The sequence below is a fragment of the Rosa rugosa genome, chromosome 7 (assembly GCF_958449725.1).
Source record: "Rosa rugosa chromosome 7, drRosRugo1.1, whole genome shotgun sequence".
NCBI lineage: Eukaryota > Viridiplantae > Streptophyta > Magnoliopsida > Rosales > Rosaceae > Rosa > Rosa rugosa.
The window spans coordinates 22287683-22315031 of NC_084826.1; the positions used below are offsets into that span (position 1 = coordinate 22287683).

Genomic DNA, 27349 nt, shown 5'->3' on the forward strand with positions numbered 1-27349 from the left:
TGATTATGATATAATGATATATCTAAACAACTACATTTGCGAAGAGTGTCAGTAATTAAATATACAAAAGTCACATTTATATACTCCAATTTGTGCAATAAAAAGTTCTAATACAATAATCTGATGGGCCTAGGGTGTACTATATTCTTGGAACGACAACAGGTACCAATCGTCTCGAGTGATCCTACCCAATTAATTTCATAATCAACTAATTTTCTTTTGGTATTGGTATAGGTTACTTGTGTAGCCTACAAACCCAACTAACAAGATGCGGTGCGTAGTTGACCTAAAGTACGTTTCTAATGAAAGTCAAGGAATAATGTATTACGTACTGTTCTTCTGGGTTTGCATAGATATATTAGGTTTGTTCAAAATATCATATTCAGTGTGAATAAGCTAACTTGGTTCTTTGAATTTGATCATGTATATATGTTACCTAATCACAATCGTACGAAATGAATATGTGATCAAGCATATGCGAATTTAAACAATAATATAATTATGTTGTTAAATTATTAATTCAAAAGTTCAGTATACTGATATATAGAAGAGTTTCAAGATTCTACATGATGTATGAAGTGGTAGTATTAGTGCCTCATCTGTATCTATGGCTCTATGCGTATAAAATCTCATATTCATCCATATATATGGATTCTAGCTACTTATTTCCTAAAGTAAGTATGATTGTTCATATTGATGTAGAACAATCTTACTTCAGCTATTTGTTAGCGAGTATTATTTTAGCTAATAATAGAGCTAAAATTCATTAACCTATATCTAAAATAATCTGTTTATCGAACCAATAAACTAACAAGAAGTTTTAAGATAACATTAGAAATTTATTAGTGGAGTAAATGGCCGGCATGATAGTTAAAGGGCGGTACATAATTACTATTGATCGATTGACTATTCAAAATGCATCTAGATTATTCCAACTATGTGCTTAATCAATTCCAAAATTGTTATCCATCTCGTAATAATTAGCTAGTATTAGAGAGAGTATTTCACACGTCAACGAATTTTATATAAACTACTGAAACTAGAGTTAGATTTCTTGGTAGATAGGTAATCATATTAATTAATTTGATTAATGAGTTTTAGAATGCATGCCCAAAGTTTCCAAAAATACAAACTCGTCCGTGCCTGTTATTGTCACATTGTCAACTCCAGTATTTTACGTGGGAATTTCATAATTATTAAATTCATAAATTGCTAAACAATGAGAGTCAATGGCATATGTGTCATGTCAAAATATTGATCATCAATGTTTCTAAATGTTGGCATATGTACAAAGTAACAGTGAAATAAGGGTTCATTAAATTAATTGGCATTTTAATGTCATTTTCAGGTTGGAAATGCCGACTCATGCCAATGAAGGGATTTGGTGAAAACCCTAGCTACTTGAATTAATGGTCTTAATTAATTAATTAATTAAAAAGAACGATATCACATACATAGTTAAAATTGTTTACTATATAATTCCAGGATTGCTATAACCTAATCCCAACTTTTGTTTTTATATATAACTCGTCTTTCATCAAATGTCTGTTTCAAGAGGAAGGGTTGAACAACGACCAAACAGAAATTAGAAAGATGAATTAAAGGCTAGAGTGGGGTTTCAGAAAGAACAAAAAACCTGCATATGTATAATTAATCAAATATGGAGGATTAAAACCTACATATTTTTAAACCCCAAAACCTTTAATTTTCTTGATAATGACAGTATAAAATTAGAAGCAATATTCATAATCTCCTTATACATATATTGCCCCTCGGGCCGATTCAAAAAAAAAAATCTCCTTATACATATAGTTCGATAGACTGGCGAGTTTTTCTTTTAAGCATAAATGTCAACATATTGATTGAAGCAAAATTACACATCATAATCTTAGCATGACAAAAACAACCACAATCTAAACAATTTAACTAATTCTCTAATTAGTATTCAACTAATCTATAGAAGGGACAAGATCCTAGAATCAATTTTAAAATAAAAAATAAATTTAAGGCTCTGATTCTACCGTTATGTTTTATTAAAGAAAAAACATAAAATTCTCTGAATTCTGAACACATTGTTACTTTTAGTGAGGGATCCCTTTTTTGGTCTTTTATAGGGATAGGCATTATACCAACTTTTCGATCATATTTTCACATCTTAACCGTTCAGTTTTTAGGTCCTAATGTATAGATTACTTCTGCAAATTTTCAGCCAATTTGATGATCGTTAAGGCATCCAAAACTGCAATTTACCATTAAAACACGAACGGTTCCGGTTCGACAAATTCGGTCCGTTCGTGTAAATTGCAGTTTTGGATGCCTTAACACAAACATATAGACACACACACACACATACATACATACATATACACACACAAAGACACACACGGGTTAGTCAGTACTAAGCAAAACGAAAGATTCATGTACATCATATATTATTCATGAGGAGAGTACAACAGTAAAACCGCAACATCAGCCGAAGATTGGTGAGATAATTACTGCATGTGGTATTTAAGTGATCTAATAATTTACAAGCTGCATGCATTCCTACTACCTAAGATCTAGGTCATGGGTTCGAGTCACTATGGGGGTAGGAGTGAAATCCTTTGATCCTCTTTAAATTTTTTAAAAAAGTTAAAAAAAAAAAAAAAGCTGCATGCATTCCTGGCTGTTAAATATGCTACCAGGCACAATCGCAAACGTTATTTGTCAAAACATCTGAGCTAAATTTTCCTATAGATTATATGATTATATATATGATCTCATTCATGAAATGAGTGGACTTTCTTAGATCATTGTTTTGACGACTGATATATGACATTAGATTAAGTCACATAGTCACGCCTTGTTTGTATATATATGAAGATACAATTCTATCAATGGGAATGAGTAAATAGTGAAGGAAGCCAAAACCATTCTTGATACTAGTTACATAACACATCTCATTGTCAGTAACGAACAAGTCCTAGCTAGATTTGAAAAAAGGAATGCTCTAAGGAAAAACAAAACATTAATGATGTTAAATTTCAACGACTATAATGACATAATATTTTCTATATTGTATTTTCATCAATGTTCTAAAAATCGCCAAGCAATAAGCGGGTGGTGGAGTGGGGCTTAATGCCTAAATGTATCGGCGGGGCTTAGGCGGGCACCTAGGTGGATTTTTATTTTATTCTACAATATATAAATAAATGTTTAATTAACATAAATTAGTTTAGTGGGTAGTATAATTGATTGAAAATATGGGAAATAAATTAAAATATGGGAAATAAATTATACATATATATAGTGATCGAGTACTTACAAATAAAAAATTATTTTTAAGTACTACATTCAAAAAATGATATATGTTGAAAACTAACTAAATTAATGAAAACCTCTTTTTTTTTTTTTAGTTGAAAAAGTCATTCATTATGCAAGTTCAGCAAACTGTACAATAATGACACACCCATAGGGGTTGATTATAAGAATCGTTACGTAGAAACTACTACAAAACCCACCCCTAAAACAAAAAAGTAAACAAACTAGCAATTCCCTAATACACCCACCTTTTAAGATTATGTCCAAAACGAAAAAAGAAAAATGCCCCAAAGAAGAGTAAATTAGACAATAGGGGTCATTTGTTTCTTTGTGATCCTTTTAGCTCAAGCAGATGCAGAAAAAGCAAAATCTCCTTCCTCCACAATTTCATCAATCCCAAATCCCATTGCTAACTCTACCTCCTTTTCATTCGATGAGGTATCCAGCACCAATACTATTTTTCACATTATCCAATGCCGGATTCTTCTCAAGCAGACCTTGAGAAGACTCCTCTAGAGCCAAAGCTTGGTTTTCCTTAACCAATGTTTTGAAGCTTCTTTTCTTCCATTTTGCCTTCAACTCTTCCCTTTCGATATCATTGATAGTTTTGATCTTATTCTTGCTGCCTTTGGCATGTCCCAATTCCTTCTTTTGTGGTGAAATAGATAGCTTCCCATTCTTTTGGGGAATTTTCAGCTTGGTATCTCCCTCACAGTAAGTGATTGAGCTGGTAATGCTAAGAAACATTTCCCAGGCTTGAACTGCTCCTCATGTAGTTTCCTCTTGTTTCCAGCTAGATTTGAAATAGCGTCAGGACTCTCCTGTACAGGGCCTTAAGCCTTAATACTGTGCTCTAGCCCTGCAGGCGGCTACACACTGATAACTGCAGACCCCACCACCTAGCCAGCGGTTTGACAGAGAGAGAGGCTTCACCCAGCCTTTTAGGAGCCCTGCCGCAACAAGTCCTAACAGAATCTGGTCCGACACCACTACTTGCAAAGTCGAACTTGCACTCGGCTTCAGTCTCCCATACTCTCCCGTAAGCCTCTTAACCCAAACCCTAGAGCTAGGGTTAGGGTTGAACAGCAAAACCTGCCATTGCAGCCACCCATGGTTTGTTCTTTGAAGTCTTTATCTTCGTTAACAAAACTCAATCACAACCACTCATATCATGATCAAAAGCCCATAGTCTCTCTAGAAACCCTTAAGCCTTTCAAAGAGAAACTTGAGTTCAATTTCCACAGTTAGAGAGTAAGTAAATTGTTTTCAGATCCTAACCCTTCTTCTAGTATCCATCTCCAGTCGGATTCTATGCTCCTTCTCCTCCCTTGAGAGAGACATCTAGTCAAACTTGATTACTTGACCCATTGCCGAGCCCACCAGCGAAAACACTACTGGATTTCTCAACGCTGGGCAACCCTTAAGTGTGACCCAAAGTTCAAATGTCCAGAGTGGTATTGCCTCCACCAGAACGATTCCATCATAGGCTGTTAACACCAACATGGTATTGCGATAGAACCATGTATGGTCCTCTATAAAGAATATTGTTCTGACCTGCAGCCTTGTCAAATTGAAACACAAACCGATCTCCAACCTCACAAACATAAAGTTTGTTACATAATCTCTAGATAGTAGGAATCGTACTTGCAAGTAGTGGTTTGATTTGCGGGATAACAGATGCCCTACCAAGTAGTGGTGGTCGCCTTGGAGCGTAGTCTCACTAGCTAGCTCGAGGCTGATGTGAGCCTCATCAAAGAGAGAGAAGGCGACAGTTAATCTTGCTATTACATCCGCCAGGATATCAAAATTTTCTATCAAAGATTGGACATCTGTGAGCAAACCTTACCAGCAAAGCGGCTAAGTCAAGGAGACGCATTGTGTTTGCTTCATCATATTTTAAAAGTGGCAAGCCAAAATAATTTTTTTATGGAAAAATTTTAGTTTAGTACCCTGAGGTTTGGGGGTAACATCATGTCAGTCCCTGTCCTTTCAATTTGATCAGCAACACCCGTGTGCTTTCAATTTCAATCAGCCGTGTCCAATTTCATTTGTTCCGTCCAATTTGAACGTTAACTTTGATTGAGGGGCCACTTTGGGGGCTAAAAATGTCATTTCAAATACATTTTCTTCTTTTCTCCTCCTTTCTCTCATCTCCGATGGTTTTTCTTTCTTTCTCTTTTTCTCTCCTCCCTCTCTCTCTGGGCCGCACGACCCTCTCTCTCTCTCTCTCACCCACGCACTGCCACCACCGAAAATCATGGCATCCGGCCACCGATTCTTAACACCGCTACCACTACTCGAACCACAGCACAAACCCGACCCAAACCCAAAGAGAATCGATGATTGGCACGAGCCCAGCCACCGTACACAACCACCAGTCCTTGCCATCTTGCTTCCTCCAATTCCGACAACTCCTTCAGCACACCGCCATAACCGTTCGACTCAGACTTCGTCGGAGATGAAAACCGAGAAGCCTTGTTGCTAACCTGAAGCCGGACGACGTCATTCGCACCTTCACCGGAATCTGGGTTTCTGGCAAGACTGATTCGCCGTCTCCAGCCACATCTGAGTTGCACGACCACCATGGATGCAATCAGAGCTTCGTTCTCCACCAAAACCCTCTGGTCTCAACCTCCGATTTTGACCCGAGACATCGCACACGCCGCCACTGGCGCGTGGACCACCGCAGCTACGCCGTGAATGGCTGTTGGATTTCCAGATTATCTTAGGTAAATTATCATCCCTTGTTCTCTGTTGGAGCTGCTGCTTGATGGAGTGAAAATCCTAATTTGATATTTTATTTTGGATTGTGTGATGTTTGTTAAATTTGGCATCTTGGAGATTTGGAGGAGTTGTTGGTCAGTCAGTGTTGGAGTTTGAATTGTTGAGTTCTGGAAAAATTGGAGTTTGGAGGAGAGGGAGCTATATGATCATTTTTGATATGTAATCGGCTAAGGTATGAATGGTGAATTGGGTTTCTTGTATGGAAACTCGGAGCCAGAAGCTGGCGGAGGCCACCTCAACATTCCCTTCATCTTCATCTGGATTTGCTGGGCGCCAGAGACGGGGAGAGGAGGATCAGAGGAAGAGAAGAACAAGAGTTTTTTTTTTTTTTTTTTTTAATGTGGAAATTAAGTGAAATGTCGAATTTACCCCTTTCTCTGGGCCCACTAGCTGAGTTTATCGCTGCCAAGTCAGCGTTTAAGGTTCGATTTGGATGTCTCAGAAAAAATTTGGCACGGCTGATTGAAATTGAAAGCACAGGGGTGTTGCTGATCAAATTGAAAAGGCAGGGATTGACATGATGTTACCCCCAAACGTCAGGGTACTAAACTGAAATTTTTCATATTTTAATTTAGTTAACATTTCATGTGTTTAAATTGTTGCAACTAAGCTTAACCATCTAACAGTTGAGATTACTTCAATGATGTTGTACCCAAAAAAGGGTAGGACATCATTTATGATTTTAGTTCTTACTATATTGTTGTCTAATTCCTCTAAAAAAAAAAAGATTTCATAAATTGTGCAATTTACACTTTCAAAAGACTAATTACATGTCAAGAAAGAAATGCATGCAGTGGTTAAAACGGTGTCACAACTAGAATAACAATTCTTTTACGTGCAGCCATGTGCACGATTATCCAGAAATTTTACATGCATTTCAACAATGGAGCACAAGATTACAAAAAGACTCGAATAACACATCGTTTTAATGTGTACACATGTTTTATTATCTATCTTGGTCATTGTTAATATGGACGCATGCAACCAATTTTATGTTTTCCTTATAAAAATATAGGTTCTTCGAGTAAAAAATTGTACATTTTACAAAGAAAAAAAGCATATTAGACGAGAGAACTTGACATGTAGCTTCTATGTGGCCCTTTTATGTAGAAATTTTAATTTTAAAAAGTTTATTTTTTTTTTCAAGGAAAACCGATTAATAAGGAATTTTTAAATCAATATTTCCTTTTCGAAGCATATCCATGGCTCTTAAAACCAAAGGTTGAATAGTCGAATAACCTCTCTCTCTCTCTGAGAAACCCTAAAGCCGACGGCGGCGTGTTCCGACTAGAAGATCGATCTCGTCTGGCGGCGCCCAGACGTTTGGAAAGGCCCATGGCCACGCTGACGTTTGCGTTGTGTTGCCAGAAGGGTATTTGCTGCTATTGCTCGGGTTTTTTGCTGGGAGGTGTGTGGTTTGCGGTAGGGGCAAGATGGTGTCGGGGAGCAGGTTTCCAGTGGGCTATCTTTGAAGCGCCATGGTCGTGGTGTATGGCGGCAGTTCGTGGCGGTGCTGATTTGTCGCGGTGGAGATTTCGTGGTAAGATGGTTAGTGCCGGCATGGTTCGTGCGGCACTGGACCGTGGAGGCGCGGGATTGAGGCAGTGCAGATCGGGGTGGGGCGGACTGTGGCGGCGCCGAGACGGGTCGGCTTGGACGGCGCAAGTCGTGGAGCACCATGGTCGGAGCGGCGCAGGTCGTGCCGGAGTGGGAAGGGACGAGCTCAGCCTGTGCGTATGATCTGTGGGTGAAGAGATGGACATTAGGCCTGGGCCTGATCTGTTTTGTTGGACTTGGACCTAGACCTCTTCTTTAGAACTCTGTTGGGCTTCTAATTAATTAGGGTTTTTTTCTCTAAATAATTCTCTACTTTGTTAGGGAGCTATGCTTCTAGGTTTTTAGTGAGCGTCATCGAGTCTTGTTTACTCTGCCATTTGACTATGTGGTAGTTAATAGTCTATACTCTATAGGCTCCCTGTATGAGCATGGAACCGTCAAATGATCGGACCTAATCTATGTATCACTGTGCTACTACCACAAACTCTTTATCTACCCATAGATGGTAGAGGGAGGATATATAATGGTCATTTCTGGCCTGAGTATTAATATATATCGACATGATATTCTTCAAAAAAAAAAAAAAAAGGCTCTTAAAACCATGAAAATGGTGGCCAAACTAATACAAAAATATTGATAAAATAGAAAGAATGGTTAGGTAAACAAAAATTTGAAGAGTAGAAATCAAATTACATATTTGACTTTCCATTAATTAGAGGAAACTAAATGTATCTATCCCACAATTTCCCACAATATGATGGTGATGATCACCAATAAACTAATGGTTCCCAAAGCTTATTCAACAAAATAATTGATATTTAAGGTGCTAATTTTGAGTTTTTAAATTAGTGATACAGAGCCGCCTAATCCATGATCCATCAATGTCCAAGTACGTATCAAAATGTGAACAGTAAAACTTGAAACCCAGTCAAGGCAGTTTTGTCATTTCACCCGAGGCTGAAAGGAGGCTCGGTCCGGTCTCATAAGGAAGCCAGAAGTGGTTTTCCAAATAAAAAAAAGCGGAATCTCTCTGCAGGTCTTCTGTAGTTTTTCTCAAGAGAGAGAAATGGATATTTTCGAGAACCGCTTTATCTGAATATTTGGTTTACAGCAGGAAATAAAGTCGTCTACTCCATAAAGAGAGAGAAGGGAGAAGGAGAGAGAGCAAAACTAGGCTTTGTCTCTTTTTGTTTACATTCAATTCCTCTCGCTTGGTCTCACTCCCCTCCCTCTTTAATTCTCAACACAACAGCTAGCAAAGCCTCTCCTCTCTCCTGAGCAACACATCACCGACCCTTCTCGCTCTCTCTGTGGATTTATATGAAGGTGTGAGAAGTATGGTGCCGGTGGGAAGTAACAGAGAGCGGTTTCGCCATTAATGAGGTTTTCGAGAGCTTTTGAGGAGGCAGAAGAAAGAGCAGGAGAGCAACCTCAATTGGAAACAAAGCTCGCTAGTTTCATGGCTTCCAGTCTTCAAGGAAATCAACTCAACCCGCAACAACAGCAACCACAACAACAACAACAAGAGCATCATCATCATCATCATCATCATCAAATACAAAACCATCATCATCATCAGCAGCAGCAACAGCAACAACAACAGCATCATCATGAAATTCAATACGGAATGATGCAGTCATCATCCTCCAACATCCCATCTGGGAACTTCATGTAATTTCATCATCATTACCTTAGCGTCTTAAATGTTTTCTTATTTGTTTATTCTATAATAACCACTATAAGATTTTATGTGTGTATATTAGAGGAAGCAGCAAAGACAGTGGAGCATATGATCTGGGCGAGCTAGATCAAGCCCTTTTCCTCTACCTTGATGGACAACAGGATCATCATCATCATCATCAAGCTCCTCATCACGTTCAAGACCAACGACGTAAGCGTCTTTGTCGTTTCGATTTTTCACAGAGAATCACAAGGCTGGCTAGGGGAATATTTTTTTACCCTTTTGCCTGATCAGATCAAATCACAAGAGATTTGGTTTTGGCCGGAGGTCACAGGAAAAGCCTGCTCAACAAAATTATTTTTTCCCATCTGCTTCCTTCTGTCCTCAGTACTTTTCTTTGACCGGATCCTGTAGCAGAAAAAAGTACCATTCACAAGGAAATTCTCAATTTTCAAGGAAATGGGTTCCGTCTCTCTTTTTCTACTTCTTTTTCTGACCTTTTTTTTCTACTCAATTTCTTGTTGTTTGGAGCTTGGACTGTGACATATATATTTCATGTAACAAAACCAAAACTCATCATGAAATTCTTGCAAAAACCCTACATGTACTGAAAAAAGGTAGTACCATTCTGGATTTTTTTTGGGGTATGGGTGTATTGTTTTTCTCTTTTTGATTCTCATACATTTCTTGTGCCCTCCTCTCTCTCTCTCTCTCTCAGTCTTGGACCACCCTTTCTCTCTCTATATCTTCTCATAGTACATACACATGCATATATAGAGTTTGGAATCATAAAAGTAATGCTTAATTTGTGCGAGTATTATGTACTGCAGATCAAAATAGCTCAGGAATGAGGCCTCCAACTTTGAACATCTTTCCATCTGAGCCTATGCATGTAGAGCCATCATCAACCAAAGTATGCATAAAAATCTTACTCTAACCGTTAAATTTGATTTTAATATATCATAATTTTATATCCTTGTCTAATTTCTTGCTTGGTCAGTTAAGATTATTATTTTAATTTTAATTCTCTCGTAGAATAATGGGTTCGTTTTGTGGTTGGTATACACAATAGGGTGTTAGTACTGCAGGAATAGTTTCTTCTGCAACGAGTGGTTCAAAGAGACCATCAGAGCCGTCCATGGAGTTGGCCAACCCACGCAAAATTGATGCTGCTGCTCCATCTGGACTTCCTGAACCGGCCAAGACTATCAAGGTATATATACATCTATACTAGTGGTAGTTAATTAATCAGTTAAATAATTAATTGGAACTGAGATTCTCTCATTCTGAACTACGTAGTGATTAATCAATTTATTAATGAATATAATTTTGTGTTTACTTTGCATCTTGTGGCAGCGTGAGGGTAACCGCAAGGGACCAACCACATCAAGTTCAGAGCAAGAAGGACCAAAAACACCAGACCCTAAGGTGCATGACTAATCAATTTCCTCGCTTCACTTTTTATAGAAAAGATTTTCACTTCCATTTTCTTGTTTACCTGTAACAATGATTTCGACTTGTGCTATGGTTATTTTCAAGCAGACACTGAGAAGGCTTGCTCAGAATAGAGAGGCAGCCAGGAAAAGCAGGCTCAGAAAAAAGGTAAGTCCCACCCACAAAAACTTAATTCCCTTTTTTTTTTTTTTTTTATTCTCCCTGTTCAATGTCTTATTCTCTTTTATTTTTCGATTCCAGGCATATGTTCAGCAGTTAGAGTCGAGTAGGATTAAGCTCACCCAGCTGGAACAAGAGCTGCAAAGAGCTAGAACCCAGGTGACATTTATATCTATCAATTAATTTATATAACTGAAAGGACATAATTATTATGGTTGATTTAAATTTGTTTTTCTCAAATATGTTTCTAAGAGTTGGGTTTTTATTCTTATCTTTTTAGGGCATGTTCTTTGGAGGTGGTCTTGTAGGAGCAGAACAAGGTGTTCCAGTTGGTATAAACAACATTAGCTCAGGTAATAAATAATATAATGTTTATTTTTATTTTTTTTGCCTTTCTTTTCGTCATTTCTATAAGCTTGAAGGCCGACCTGATACCCATTTTTCATCTTTCAAGACGCTGCTGTTTTCGACATGGAGTATGCTCGTTGGCTTGAGGAGCACCACCGCCTGATGTGTGAGCTCCGAGCAGCTGTGCAAGAGCATTTGCCCGAGAATGAGCTGAGGCTGTTTGTGGACAACTGTTTGGCACACTATGATGAGGTGATGAACCTCAAGAGCATGGTGGCCAAAACCGATGTGTTTCACATTGTTTCAGGCATGTGGAAGACTCCAGCTGAAAGATGCTTCATGTGGATGGGTGGATTCCGGCCCTCTGAGGTCATTAAGGTAATTGCATATATGCTTATGCTTGATTAACCCTAGTTTAGCAACCTCTCTCCTCCCAAAGTCATTAATTTATCAACGCAAGTGCATGCAACACAAAATATGTGGCAATGAAATTGAGAAAAGGACATTACCAGAATTTATCGGACTCGATCAAAATTAGGTCACAAAGTTGCGACTTTGAGAGGATAAGGAAAATTTATTATATTTGTCGGTTTATATATAACCGTTTTGGTGCAATAAACCTGCATGTGGGTCTTAGTGTCATGCGGTAATCGATCCACTTGAATGTGATAAAGAGACTTCTGAATTTCAATTAATTCTAACTTCCGGCACTTCAAACATAGAAAAATATCTAATTGAGAGTGCAGGAAGATTAAAATTCGGGTGGCACAACCCAACATAAAGCCTATATATATATATATATTTGGTCTAAATGGGAAAAACAAGGTTATTTATCATTTCTCTACTTATGCTTAATGGTGTGAAATTATACTATGAAAACAATAAGAGTAAAATGTTTTATGTCTTGAACATGTAAAATACAATGATTCATGGGTACTATAAAGTACTTGTCGGTGGCAGTGGCAAAGAATATGGATCAATTTCAAATCTCATGATAGTGAATATCATGAATGACGAAAGGTATGGTGGAGGGTTTCTACTATAAGGTGGAGTTAGGCTCATTTCCCCAAAAGTACTTATGTCTCTCACTACGAATAATTGTCGATCAATCTCTGGAGAGACTGAGAAAATTTCTTTGGGGCTTTGACAGTTCCGCGTACGAGTGTCTTCCTCTATTTCTTTCTTTCTTTGATACGTTTATACAGAAAAAGTCTTGTTCTATACTCATATATATCTTTGGTTTCTAGCAAATTGATAACCAAACATAAAATCATAGCCAACAAATTCAGGTAATCATATTCATGATATTTACTGCACTAATTAATTAGATTATTAATTTCCACCTGTAATTAACAGTGTCGAGGTTTTCTTAATAGATTATTGTGACCCAAATCGAGCCACTGACGGAGCAGCAACTAATGGCTATTTGTTCGTTACAACAATCCACAAGTGAAGCTGAAGACGCTCTCACCCAAGGGCTTGAAGCTCTGAACCAGTCTCTCTCAGACACCATAGCTTCCGATTCACTGAGCATGCCCCCTAACATGGCTAACTACATGGGTCAGATGGCTTTAGCCATGAACAAGCTCTCTACTCTCGAAGGGTTCGTCAGACAGGTACATATTCTATCACTCTCTGTATGCAATAACTATTTACACTCTCAGATTTGTTATTTTAGAGTGACAAGTTGAGAATGAAAATAACATTACTACGTAATATATACATGGTGGTCCATTATGATATATGATCTTCTGGGGGTGGGGGCCAATTAGGAGAGGAATAATATCTGGTACGGTTGAGTCTGGGTTGGGAAATACCTACTCCAAAAACACGAACTACTCCATGTCTCACTCTCTTGATCATGAGGATGAGGTGGATGGTAGGTACATGGGAATCTATTTTATCTTCATGACTTGGTCTCTTTCTCATGAAAGAAATAAAGGTTGTCGATCTATGCATTATTTCCCTGAAAGCGACTTTGTGAATTCAGTTCAGTCTCTTCCTTCTACGTTTCCTTAAGTTTCGCAATCAAACATAGCCCATGCCCATTAATTTCAAAAGTTAGAAACACATTTAATGCACACGTACATCTTATATAGATAATGTTTTTTTTTTTTACCAATTTCCGAAGTAAAAATACCATATATTTAGTACGTCATGATATCAAGCTAGCAATCTAGCTATATTACATGCATCTTCAAACCAATATCTTGAGCATAGTACCGTACATGCATAACATCCGTCTAAGTTTGTCCATACTTATACGTACCGTGCATAGTAGTATTCCTATTAGAAGTATTTAGTTTTTAAGTCACCTTGTAAGATATTTAGGAAAACACAACCGAAAACCATTTCACCATCATGACTACCTATACATAAACAGTGTAGATAACAGTTAATATTTTCATGAAGAACCGTCTGTTAATCTGATACAATTAAATGACTAAACCATCTCTCATGTAATTGCTTTTTATGGATATAATTTCTAAAGATTATTTATATCATCATTCCCAAAAAAAAAAAAGATTATTTATATCATGACTTGCACTCCATGTTTTAAGAAAATGTCAGAACTAGGGTTAGCAAAAGACGCGCTGTTTTCCTCTTTGCAAACTCCTGTGTTTATAACAAACAAGTTTTTCTGTTTAATTTCAAAGTGTGGAAGTGAAGGGCCAAGCTGGGGATGGGAGGAGAATAGAAAAATCAGTAGCCCGAGTTTCCTCTCGGCCACCTGTGATAGACGAAAACCCTCAAACCTAGACACGTGGCAGAAATCCATCTTCCTGGTGTCCACTGATATACATCGATCGATCTCCATCGCAGAGATACCCTAGACCCATACCTGGGTATGAGATCATGGTCGTAACCGTTTGACTTAAACGCACCACGTAGCCCCTTGAACCATAACTCCTTTTTGACCCACTATTCCAAGACAAAATAGACTTCAGCAAAACCCTATTCTTCCAAAACCAAAACAAAAACCCTCCTGATCTTCCTCACTGTCATTACTGGAATATAAATATTTTAGGAAATTAAGATATGGTAGCTGGGAAAACGTGGTCTGCATATTGGAAAGGCCAAGAAGTCTAAGTCATTGACATTATATATGCTAAAATTACTAGAGGAATATGGCTTCTTATTCTCTGTATGTATTCTTTTTCTTTTCCTACCTAATATAGTCCGTTCTTTGCAAACGGGTCAGTAACTCTACCCCACGACTAATAATTACCAAGAAAATCTAATCCACATGCATTTCATTTTCTCACTATTAGCTAGATTATGACTTAGTTAACCAAATTTCTCAATCAGTCTCTTATTCTTTACAACAAAGTCAAACTCCTGCTTTTGTAAACTAGTATGTTTTCGGGTGAATATTATTCTGTCTTATAACTATGATGTAATTAATTAAATTAACGAAAACTTACGTAATCTGTGCTGCAGGCTGATAATCTGCGGCTGCAGACGATTCACCGGCTGCAAACACTCCTGACCACTCGCCAATCAGCACGGTGTTTGCTGGCAATCGCCGAGTACTTCCATCGCCTCCGTGCTCTCAGCTCTCTCTGGATGGGCCGTCCTAGACAAGATCATCAAGGCTAAGCATCCAACATATCCAAGCTATAGCTAAACTACGCAATTCGTGATCGTCATGGTTAGCTAGCTTCAATTAATTACTGTAATATTAGCTAGTAATTTAGAATCAAGAAAAAATGTCATCGTAATTTTATATGTATTTGCCTTTACCTTAATTTCCTAGAGATCAGATGTATAGCTAGCTAGCTAGACAATTAAACAGTAGATTTAAATATCAATCAAGCACCTGTAGAATAAATTTGCTCTGTGTCCTTGGTTCTCGATCTCGTTGGGTAGAGAGATCGATATGATTTCGCAGACTAATCTGACCAAGAAGGTCTTAAACTGATGATGAAAAGAAAACTAGCTTAGTTTGTACTTTGGAGCAATATTGACGACTAATGAAAGAAGAATGGAAGGTCTTAAATTTCTTGCTTGGTGCTGATGATCATGTTTACTTAGGGAGAATAAGACACGATAGGGAGAATTTGACCGTTGAAATTTGAAAGTGAAATGTGCAGGGGGAATTGGTGTTGCAGCATATATGAATCGAATGCCTTATATTCCGCCGACTAAGAGCATTTCTAATAGAGATGTCAAACTGCTTGTGTTAATTTCAAATTTAAATGTTGACGTGGCGATTGTCATTTTGACAAATTTCTACTCTAGAGGATATGTCAAATTTAAATGTTATTTACATTAACTTAATCTCAGTTAATCAGAAAAGAACATCAAAACCCTACGCGCCGTCTCTGAGCGCCGCAAACACCTCTGGTAGTGAAACGATCTCGTGCTCCGGCATGAGGCAAGGGAGCATCCTGGTATGGAATTGCCGGGGTATAGTAAACCTTGAAACCCAACGAGCCTTAGTTGACCTGGTGCAAGCCAAAAAACCTAGCCTCATATTCCTCTCTGAAACCCTAGCACAAAAAAAATCTGATTGACTCCATTACGAGACGTCTTGGATTCAAGGATAACATCTGCTTCCCTCAGCAACGAGAATCTCAGGGGGTCACACTGATCTGGAATGACAGCACACACGCCAGTCTGAGATCACAGTCGGCTCACCACATTGACGTGGTGATGGGTAAACCTGACGAACTCGTAAAGTGGAGGTTTACTGGCATATATGGAGTTGCAGCAAGAGGAGGTCGAAATAGAACTTGGGATCTCATCAGAACCTTAGCGTCGGAGAACTGCAATCTCCCATGGTTGATGGCTAGCGATTTTAATGAGATAATGTCCAACTCTGACAAATCAGGCGGGCCTAGGAGGGCTGCAGCACCAATGGAAACTTTTAGACGAACAATGGCAGACTGTGGCCTTATAGACATGGGATTTGTGGGCAGTAGCTTCACTTGGAGTAATAAGTTTACCAAAGAAAGGTTGGATCGGGGATTTCAGACTATACAGTGGAGAAGTTGTTTTCCCTACAGTAGGGTATTAACTCTAAACCCGACTGAATCTGACCATTGTCCCCTCCTAATCGATGTTAGCAAGGAGAAGCTACAGTATCGAAAAGTTAAGAGACTCTTCAGGTTTGAAGAAATGTGGCATGGTAATCCGGATTGCAGCAACATTATACAGAGGGAATGGGTGGTACCATCCACTGGCAATGCTCTGAAGCAATTATGTTGCAAGATAAAGAAAACAGGACAACACCTCCAACAATGGCATAACAGGGAGTTTGATAGACAGAAAAATGAACTTCGTATCTTGCAGGAAAAGATGAGTGACATTATGAAAATGCCCTATACTCAGGAACAATATGAGGAACAACGTGCTCTTCATGTAAGACACAGTCAGATACTCACTCAGCAGGAAAAGTATTGGAGGCAAAGGTCTAGGGCAATTTGGCTCAAAGATGGAGATAGAAACTCAGCTTACTTTCATCGTAGAGCTAGCAACCGACGAAGCAGAAACTTGATTCGGGGTTTGGTAAATGAACAAAGTGAGTGGAGGACTGAACCTGAGGAAATTCAAAGTCTGCTTCATACGTATTTCCAACAAGTTTTTACTACGGAAGGCATTGATGAGGAAGCTCTCCAAGCTATTCTAGAAGCTACCCCAACGAAAGTAACGGAAGAGATGAATACAGACTTATTACAGTCATATACAGATGACGAAATCAAAGCAGCCCTTTTTCAAATGCATCCCTCCAAAAGCCCGGGACCGGATGGTATGTCACCTTTTTTCTTTCAAAAATACTGGCATGTGGTAAGTTTTGATGTTTGCATGGTTGTCAGGGAGTTCTTGGACAACGGAAATTGGGCAGATGTTAATTTTACGCATATGTGCCTTATACTTAAGATAAAAGAACCCCAGGAAGCAATGCACTTCCGACCTATAGCACTGTGTAACGTGATCTGTCGGATATGCTCCAAAGTAGTAGCCAACAGACTGAAGCGGTGGCTACCTGATATCATCTCACCATTGCAAAGCGCCTACGTACCAGGGCGCTTGATTTCTGACAACACTTTAGTCGCTACTGAAGCACCTCATTTCATGTATAAACTGAAACATCAAGAAACAGGTTTCTTCTCCCTCAAACTTGATATCAGTAAAGCCTATGATCGACTCGAATGGTAATTCTTACAGGCTATACTAGCAAAGCTTGGTTTTCATCCTACATGGATTGAAATGATCATGAAAAGTGTCACCTCAGTTAGCTACTCTATTTTGTTTCATGGACAACCTACAGAAAGAATTATACCTACCAGAGGTATCAGACAGGGAGACCCTCTATCGCCATATTTATTCATCTTATGTGCAGAAGGTTTGTCTGCTTTACTAACAAAGTCTGTAGAAAATAATACAATTCAGGGACTCACTATGTGCCCAAGTGCTCCCACACTCCATCACTTATTCTTCGCAGATGATAGTTTTTTATTTGGTACAGCCACTGAAGCAGAATGTTATGGATACAAAGCCATCCTGGATATCTATGCAAGGGCATCTGGACAAAAGGTGAACTTTCAAAAAAGTAGTGTTGTATTCAGTAACAATGTCCATATGGATACCCAATTACAGCTAGCCTCTATTCTAGCTGTGCAGAGAGTGGATGAGCATGACAGATATCTAGGCTTACCATTACGGATTGGTAAATCAAAAACGGCCATCTTTGAGTACATCAAAGAAAAATTGACAAAAAAGCTCATCAATTGGAAAACCAAGATACTCAGTAGTGCAGGTAAAGAAATTTTGATTAAAGCTGTTGCCCAGACTATGCCATTATATGCCATGAACTGCTACTTGCTTCCAAAAGGTCTTTGTGATGATATCCATCAGTTATGTGCATCATTTTTTTGGGGTGATACTGAGGAACAGAGGAAAATCCATTAGCGCAGTTGGGAAAGAATGTGTCTCACCACTACTAGAAATCTGTTCATTTACATCACATCATTTAAATCGGTTAGACTTGCACATGATGTAAAAAAGTAAGTTAACATCGTTTTAGAAAAATACCGATTTAAATGTATAGAAATCTGTTCATTTACATCACATCATTTAAATCGGTTAGACTTGCACATGATGTAAAAAAGTAAGTTAACATCGTTTTAGAAAAATACCGATTTAAATGTATACCATTAACATCAGTTCTTAAAATGACCGGTGTTAAAAGTTTTATTTGAAAATTTGCGGGAACCTCATTTTCGTGGACGCGCTAAGTGTTTTAATGAATTCAAGGACGCGGGGACGAAAACTTAAAATTTTCACACTTAAAAAAAAAAAGCACTCGGCCCGACCCCAAAACTTTCTCACTTTGCCTCAAGCCCTAATATCCATTCTCAACCCCAGCATCACAAACTCGAGCTCCTAATCAACTTCACGAACCTTCCTCCTCCATTCTCCGCCGGAATCTGAAGAGCCGAAAGCCCGACCTCGATCTGAAATTGAAGTAACAACTTTGAATCCTGAGCCGGCCTCGATCTGAGATTGGCAGAGTTGAAGAAATTGAAGAGGCTCGCTCTGGTCTTCTCCGCCCTCTGCTCCACTCTCCTCCTCGGCCGAATCCGTCGGCGATAGGCTCTTCATCTCACCTTTCCACTACTCCCGATCTTACGCAACCACCCAAACATTTCACCAAGACAAAAAAAAAGGCCGCAAAAAGTGGTTCATTCTACCTCCGTTCACTGCCACCGTAAACGGCGCCGCTTTGGGACGAGAGCTCTCAGAGATGTGTATATTAAACCCTCCACCTCCTCAGCTACGACGGCGCTTAAATGGGTCACCAGGTGCTGCCCCGAGATTCCCAGAAGCCTTGTTCAGAAGCTCTTTCGCTTAAGACAGGTTAAAGTCTTTTGAAGTTTCATTACATTTTGGAAATGGGTTCTTGAATGGTGATTGGAAAGTGGTTTGCTTTGATTATTTATCACAGGTTCGAAGAGAAGCATCTGACATGGATCAATGTGTTAAGGGTATCTGAAATTTGTATTAACTTTTGTTTTGTTTTGTAATGGACTAATGGGTAGAGCTCAGAGCTTTTGTTGCAATTATATGGGGTAGTTTTGTTTCTGATTTCGATTTTCGTGAAGGTGGGGGCTAAAGACTTGATGAACTTAGAAGATCGAATATGTCTTCCTATTTCTGTGAAAGAGTTCCCTGATGATAAATAAGAAGAGGGACATTATAGTGAAGAAGAAGTAAAGTTTATTCGTAGCCTTGTGTTGTATAAGGTTCATAACTGTGGTCTCTATCGCTTGTGTGCATGTTAAGCTAGTTATCTTGCTTACACATGTTATTTGCAATTTTTTGTTTATTAATATGCAGATTCTGTTGTTCCTTGTCTATTGAAATTGCCGGCACTGTGTTATAGAGTAAATAAAGTGAGATTCATCTCTATTTATGTTTCAGTTTTACTTGGATTTGGGTTTAGGAGCAGGATGACAAGAAGGCCCCTGACTCTGCTGCTAAAGTCAAAGGCGAATCAGCCAAGAAGTAAGTTTCTGATCTCAAGATTCTTCAACTATTTCTGGCTGGTTGATTTTGAATTGGAAATTTGATCATAATATCTGATTGTATGAGTGATCTGTGAGTCTAATTTGTTTATTATTGGTTTTCTGCAGGGGATATGTTGGAATTCACATCTCAGGATTCAGAGATATCCTTTTAAAGCCGGAGCTTGTACGCCCGATTGTGGACTCAATATTTGAGCATCCTTTTGAAGGTATACTATTGAATTCAATCTTCCCCGGCGACGGTATGGCCCCGAGATTGCCGAGTCCGTCAAACAGGTCCCTTTTTTATCCTTATTCACTATATGCTCTTCAATTTCCCTTTACGACTGGTTTATTTTGCATCGGAGTTGTGGATGATTGTATGTTTGTGTACGCATCTGTGTATAGTTAGCTATATACACTCACTCGCACTCAATGAAACTCTGTAAGGTAAGGGTGATGCCCATTACTTATAAAGATTAGATACAGAAAGCCAGAACTGTTACTATCTCTAAACTGTTGGTACTCTTTTGAATCTTTTTAGAACTGCATTTCTCATTGTAGTCACTGAAGTGTTATACTCTTGCATGCTTATTGAATGTAATGCTTGTTGCAAGAGTTGCTTCAATTTTAAATCAATGTTTGACGCCAAATTCCAAATTTCAAACCCCTTGAATCATTTTTTCAGCTTTTGTTTTTGTTTTGGGTTTTTTCTCTGCTAACTTTGACTGTCAACAGTGGGATTTTGTTTGTTTTGGGTTTATGGGTTTTGTTGGGTTGCTTTTGTTATGAGCAATGGGGGACTCAGGTGGAAAAGTGAGGTTGGTTCAGTGCCCAAAGTGTGAGAATCTTCTTCCTGAGCTAGCTGATTACTCTATGTATCAGTGTGGTGCTGTTCTTAGAGGTATGCTTTCTTCTTCTTTTTGATTCAAATTTTTTTTTTTTTGGGCTTTCTGTTTTTGTTTGTGAGAAACTTCAGGGAAAGATGGGATTTTAGTGTTGAAACTTTTACAATTACCAAATTAGGGAGTCTCTTTATGATGGTGATACTTGTGATTCTTGTAGAAATTTGTGTTTGATTTATGAGAAGGTTAGGAACCCAAATGAGATCAGGGTTTTTGGTCTTGAAATTTGGTATGGTATAAACCTCAAAAACACACACCAACGCAAAAAGGACTAATGAATTGGATTTGTGGGGCTGAGTTTTTTATAGCTGAAAAAATGCAACTTGCAAAGTTCATAACTCAATAACATTCTATTTCCTGTAGTGTTTTCTGCAGCCAAAATAAAGCAAATTTTTTGTTTATTTTTGAAAGAATTTGCTCTTTTCGGGATCAGACAACTAACCTTGCCTATAAGGGCGTTGTTTCGGTTTACCCTCCCATTGTTTTGTATTTTGGAATCAAATTTTAAAATTTGGGCCAAGAACAACAAGGTCAGTAAGAAGGCTTCATGCTTGTCTTTCTATGATGGAAAAACATGTGGTGAAGTGGGAAGGGGGATCATTTGTAAGATTAAGCTTGTCATGTTGTTATTATAAGCATGGTGGAAACTATTTTTTCTTTTCTCGGTAACAAATACACACACACACACTATATATATATATTTATGTTATATTTCTATTATAATTTTTGTCTACTAGTGTTTATGCCATAAGAAAGCACGCAGTTCACATATCTCAAGTTAATTTGTGTGCCTACTTGTGTGTTCCTGTGGTGTGGGGATGTGGGTGCATGCATCTTTATTTTTTAGTTTATGTCTCCCTTGTACTACATGTACATTTTTGTCGCACTAATATTGCATTTCTTGAACAGTACAAGGATTACAGATTGTGACTGGGATTACAGATGGATGGAGTACCCAGCTCATGCAAGAACTTCGAGAAATCCCTTGGATCAGTCGTTGGCTACATATGGAGACCATTCAGTCATGCGCACTTTAATTTGCTGTTAGTTTTCTCCAGCATATAGGTAATTTTAAGTGTTGTATTCTAGTCCTATATTTTGAATTTGGCTTAACATGTGTGTGAATTCCCAAAATGCAAAGTGATACTGTCTTGAGTCTGTGCAGTACAATAGACCTTGTAAATACAAAGTTGAGTGTGCTCAGGCTTTACTTGTTCAAAAATGTTGTCACTGAGCACTGAGCTCAGAGCTAATGATTAATGAGCTGCAGCAATATATTTATATGCTTCATGTCATGTTCCAGACGCAGTATTCTGGTTTTGGTTCTCTGTTATGCTATTTGAGCTACTTCAATTCTTGTTTTTCATAGGCTGTGTGCATTGTGCTGTGAATTTTTCCAGTAATTTTATCTGGTTTAAGCATTTCAATCACAGAGTTTGCCCATTTTGTTGTGTTCAGTTCATGTTTTTGCTTGTTCTGATTTCCTAATACTCTGATATTATTTGGACCATTTCAATTTTCCAGACCTATAGTAGTTGATCAAACTGTTATTCTGCCGTGTATAGAAGTTGGTTTAGTTACTAATGATTCTGCTGTTTCTTTGGTTTTGTTCTAGGTTAAGATATGGAATATTCAGGAAAAGAAATGTACTGCAGTTCTGATGGGGCACACTTAGTATGAAATCTTTGAGTTTGGCGTACCCATGCAACTCTTTATCTTGACTGAAAATGTGACTAATCTTTTAACTTGTTCATATGTTTCTACGCTAGCATTTTTAGGTTTGCAGTTTTATTTTGTGAATTATGTTGGATCATGAATTTGGACATAATTAATGGAATGCCTCAATTTTTAGATGATGTGCTTGAGTTAATATATTGAGAAATGTATTTCTTTTCCAAGTAGTAGCTAGATGCAAACTTTGCATGCAATCTCAATTTAGAGATTAGAAATCAGTACTAAAATAAAAATCGATGTCTCATGATTACCAACATATCGAAATGTGCCCACAAAATCGATGTACCTAAAACCAGTGCACATCGATTTATAAACACGAAAACGTAATCTATTGTCGACGTACAAATCACTTATTATAAAGTAAACCAATTTACCATGAAACACAGAACATTAGTTTTAAAAACCTGAAGTGATGTCTACGACGAAATAACACATTAGTTCATATCAAAAGAAGCGATGTACATAAAACCAGTAAACATCGTTTTACATGAACAAAAACGATGTCCCCTGTACAACAACACATCATTCTTAATAAAGTAACCGATGTTGCCTAAGGCCACATACATCGTCCTTAGGAAAATAAGGTGGCAAGATGCATGTAAAAATGGCCAAGAACAAACAATAGTTTTTGAACACTGATGTCTACGACAGTATTAGACATCATTTCTGAAATTGTAATCGATTTAAATGTTCACTTAGGTATTGTTCGAGATATATTTTACTAAGCATAAAATGTGAAAATATGAAGAATTAAATATAGTTAACATATAAGATTATGATGATTATAACGATTATACATCGATTTGTGTTTTAGAATCGATGTTGGTTGTTGTCTGGGACATCGGTTGAAAACGCGCTTATACTGATGTCTATACTTTTCTCTACACCCACTAAGACATCGGTCGAAAATTAGTTTAACATCGGTCCAGAACCGATGTCTATGAACAAAATTCTAGTAGTGCACAAAGCAGGAGGGAGGTATGGGTTTTAAAAATATCTATGCTTACAATCTAGCAATGCTTGCAAAGCAGGGATGGCGAATTGTTACCAATCCTAACTCTTTAATAGCAAAATTATACAAAGCTAGATATTTCCCATATGGTACTTTTTGGAACGCTGAACTTGGAGACTCACCATCCTTTTCTTGGAGAAGTATTCTCAATGGAAGGCCAATCTTAAAAGCAGGGGTACAGTGGAAGATAGGAGATGGAATTCTTGTTAACATATGGGACGATAGATGGATTCCTACTGCTCAACAATATCGGATTTCACGGCCTCCACAAGCTCACTGTGCAAAGGTAGCTGATCTAATTAATCCCCATACTAGAGAATGGATACCTACCACTGTCCAAGCTTTATTTCCTGCTGATATTGCCACAAAAATTCTATGCATCCCGTTGAGTAGACAGGCCAACCAAGATAGACTTGTTTGGAGTTTGGAGAAAAGGGGTTTTTATTCGGTGAAAACAGCTTATTGGATTGCACGGGACCAAGTGCGCGCTACAACAAGCTCTAACCTCGACATCTAATGGTAATCCGTATAAGGAGCTGTGGAACAAGATCTGGAAAGCACAAGTCCCAGGGAAGGTCCAAATATGTGTATGGAGAGCTTGCAACAACTTGTTAGCCACAAGAGAAAGACTGCTCACCAAGGGTTACAATGGAGAGACGCGTTGTCTACTTTGTATTCATCCCATTGAAGATAACTCCCATTTGTTCTGTAAGTGTCCCATTGCTAAGCAACTTCTTATAGCTCCACCATTTAACTTGCAGGACAGTTTGCTGCCTAATATCAATTTCAAAGAATGGATGCTAGAACGAGCAATGAGCCTCCAACCACAAATCTTTGCAAAGCTATTGATGATTATCTGGGCCATTTGGAAGAATAGGAACAACATGTTATGGTCTGGCACTCAACAAACTGCTCAAGATTTAATGCTAAGCTGTGTTACTTGGTTGGAGGACTTTCAAAAAGCCAGGCCTGGAAGTCTCAAACCGGTGAAACATACCAGGCAGAAATGGGTGCCTGCAACTAATGGTTGTTATAAATTAAACGTGGATGCTGCCTTCATGCATAATCAAAATAATGGTGGAATTGGAGGTGTAATCCGAGATGCTACTGGACAGTTTGTCGCTGCCTTTGCTAGACCAGTTCCATGCACAGCCTCACCAAAACAATGTGAGCTTCTAGCAATCCGAGAAGGAATTGATCTACTGTACTCGCTTCAACTCAATGAAGTCACCATTGAAAGTGACTGTATGGAAGCTATTCAGGAGATACATTGTCCAGACTATGAGCTGTTGGCTAATGGCAGCATTGTAGATGACATCCATCGTACTTGGGGGAAACTGAAAGGAGTGCACTTCGATTATACTCCTCGATCTTGTAATAGGGTGGCACACCGTTTAGCAGCTATAGGTTTTGAAGCGACCCAGGATGTTGTCTGGACGAGTCAAGCACCAGAAAGTATTTTCGATGTGCTTGATAAAGATTGTAATCAGCTCACTTGAGCTATCTTTCAATACAAGTTATTTCATTGATTCAAAAAAAAAAAATTTTAAATGTTATTTTATTATTTATCAGAATATTTTATAACAAAAAAAAACTTTTTGTATTAATCTTCCCCTTTCTTTAATTTCTCTCATTTTTTTTTTTTTTGTTTTCAAAAACAATAACACATGAATTTGCAACATTCTAAATTCCAAAATATCTAAATCCTCAATTCCTCCAAAATACAATTACAAACAGAGGAGGACAGAGAATCAGACAAAGATTTTGGGAGATTACAAACTCATCCCCATATTTCATCGATCGGGATATAGCCCATGTTGCATCCCCGCTGTCGGCAAAAAAGGACCGACCTTGCTGCTCCCAAATGGCTCATCTTGGATGACGGGGTTTAATGTCTGGCTCAACGGAGACCCACCGAAGAACAGCAGCGATGAAGCCAATTGCTTAATGGATCTCTCACCATCACTGTCCCCTTATGGAGAGTCAAATTTTGGGCCTAGATGTTCTTGATTCTTTTTGGTCTGGATGTGAAGAAGACTGAGAAGAAATGAGGGAGAAGATGGAATAAAAAAAGAAAAGACAGGGAGAAGGGGAATGTCAAATCCACTTAGGATTTGACATATTTGCTAGAGTTTTTCTCTCTTTCATTTCTTACCGTTGGGCATTCTGCTTGGCAAATAACAACTCCGTTGGAGTTGCTCTAAGAGCATCTCCAATGGAAATGTCAAAATACTTATGTCAAATTCGAATTTGAAGGCTGATATATCAATTGTCATTTTGACAAATTTCTACTCCAATAGATAGGTTATATTTAGGATTAAATACTGTTTACTCCCTATACTTATAGGGTTTCATCATTTCAGTCCCTGACCTTCGAATTTCACCTAAAAAGTCCCTGAACTCTCAATTTCCTCCCAATTGGTCCCTGCTGTCAAAATTTTCTGTTAAAGTTGCCGAAAATGTCTATTATGCCCTCACTTACTTTTTTTTTTTTTTTTTAAATTTATTTTTTCTCTGTTTTATTTCTTTTTTTCATTTCACCTCTTGAAGGTCTGTGGATTGGAACCATCTTGATGAGGAGATGAACAGAAGGAAGCAAAAGAGCCGGAAGAAAAAGAGGTAAAAAGAAAAAAAAATAAAAAAAGAGAGGAAGAGAAATATATATTTTTTTGAAGTAAATGAGGGTATAATAGACTTTTTAGGGGAAAATAACGAAGTTTTTGACGGATGTTTGACGGTAGGGACCAATTGGGAGTTCAGGGACTTTTTAGGTGAAATTCAAAGGTCAGGGATTGAAACGATGAAACCCTATAAGTATAGGGAGTAAGCAGTATTTAACCCTTATATTTAACCATTTCAAAGAAAAAAAAAGATAAGTTTGTTTTAGAAAAACTGAAATTGAGAGAGAATTGAGTCGTTCTTTCATTGATAATAGGGGCCTCTTTATATAGAGGATTACAAGCATATAGATAGAGTTGTACATGGAAACATAATCGTACAATATATGATTGGATATCTACGAATATTCCCGAGAATATCTCTAACATAAACCCTATTACAACTAGAGCAAGTAACCTAGGGTTTGGGCCAGACACATATTCTGCATTTACTTGAACACTCTCCCTTGTGTCGCCCAACACATGGTGCTCCTCTCATTGCCTCGTTAAAAACGTTGCCGAGTAACAAAAACCCAGTGGGACAAAAATAACCTCGATCGAAGGAGAAAAAGAGTACAACACACCCTTCACGTTTCGAGACTATACATGTAGACATCCCCCCTGATGTCTGCATCTCTCCTTGATAACTACAGTCGTGGGAGTTCGGATAACCTCCGCAAACGATGCTACCAACATGTTTCTCGAAAGTGGAATTTAGGCAATGACTTAGTGAGCAAGTCTGCCACACTGTCCTCAAATTGAATCTAGTTCACTTTGATGTTGAGGAGAGTCTGTTGTTGCTGATTATGCTTGGTGTTGTCGCTTTTGATGTAGCCTTGCTTCAATTTGTTCAAAACAAGCAGCATTATCCTCATAAATGCTCGTAGACTCATCTGTGGTAGACTTCAAACCACAATTGCTTCGAACATGCGTAATTATGGATCAAATCCATAAACATTCATGAACCACTTCGTGAAGAGCAATAATCTCTGCATGGTCTGAGGATATAGTGACAATGGTTTGTTTGTAGACCTCCAAGATATCGTGATCTTACCCATGGTAAACACATAACTAGTTTGGGAACAACCTTTGTGTGGGTCAGAGAGGTACCCAACATCAACAAAACCTTCTAAAACACTAATGTCATTTTGGGATGGGGATAGAGGACGCAGGCCAGTGTTGGCGGCATTCCTGGTGTGTGATGGGTACGAATCCATCATCTCTCTATAGGGATAAAGCATGCCCAT

The 27349-nt window shown here is 38.2% G+C and overlaps 2 protein-coding genes and 1 pseudogene across 3 annotated transcripts; all 3 read left to right on the plus strand.

Moving 5' to 3' along the window:
- Positions 1-8673: 8673 nt before the first annotated feature.
- LOC133723844 (bZIP transcription factor TGA10) lies at positions 8674-15125 on the plus strand. Of its 2 annotated transcripts, none has more exons than XM_062150712.1 (11): positions 8674-9312; positions 9414-9532; positions 10153-10235; positions 10395-10535; positions 10679-10750; positions 10865-10924; positions 11018-11095; positions 11217-11289; positions 11391-11662; positions 12661-12900; positions 14726-15125. In XM_062150712.1, the coding sequence occupies exons 1-11, from the start codon at positions 9020-9022 to the stop codon at positions 14882-14884; spliced, it is 1590 nt and encodes a 529-aa protein (XP_062006696.1). In that variant the 5' UTR covers positions 8674-9019; the 3' UTR covers positions 14885-15125. The 2 variants fall into 2 exon arrangements, with proteins under 2 accessions (XP_062006696.1, XP_062006694.1); XM_062150710.1 differs by having other exon boundaries at positions 8677-9312; positions 9405-9532.
- A 2418-nt stretch (positions 15126-17543) lies between these two features.
- LOC133723051 (RNA pseudouridine synthase 4, mitochondrial-like) lies at positions 17544-22555 on the plus strand (annotated as a pseudogene).
- Positions 22556-23413: 858 nt separating this feature from the next.
- On the plus strand, positions 23414-24944 carry LOC133723052 (uncharacterized). The gene is made up of 2 exons (XM_062149886.1): positions 23414-23731; positions 23904-24944. Exons 1-2 carry the CDS (start codon positions 23414-23416, stop codon positions 24942-24944), a joined length of 1359 nt encoding a protein of 452 aa, XP_062005870.1.
- Positions 24945-27349: the final 2405 nt, after the last annotated feature.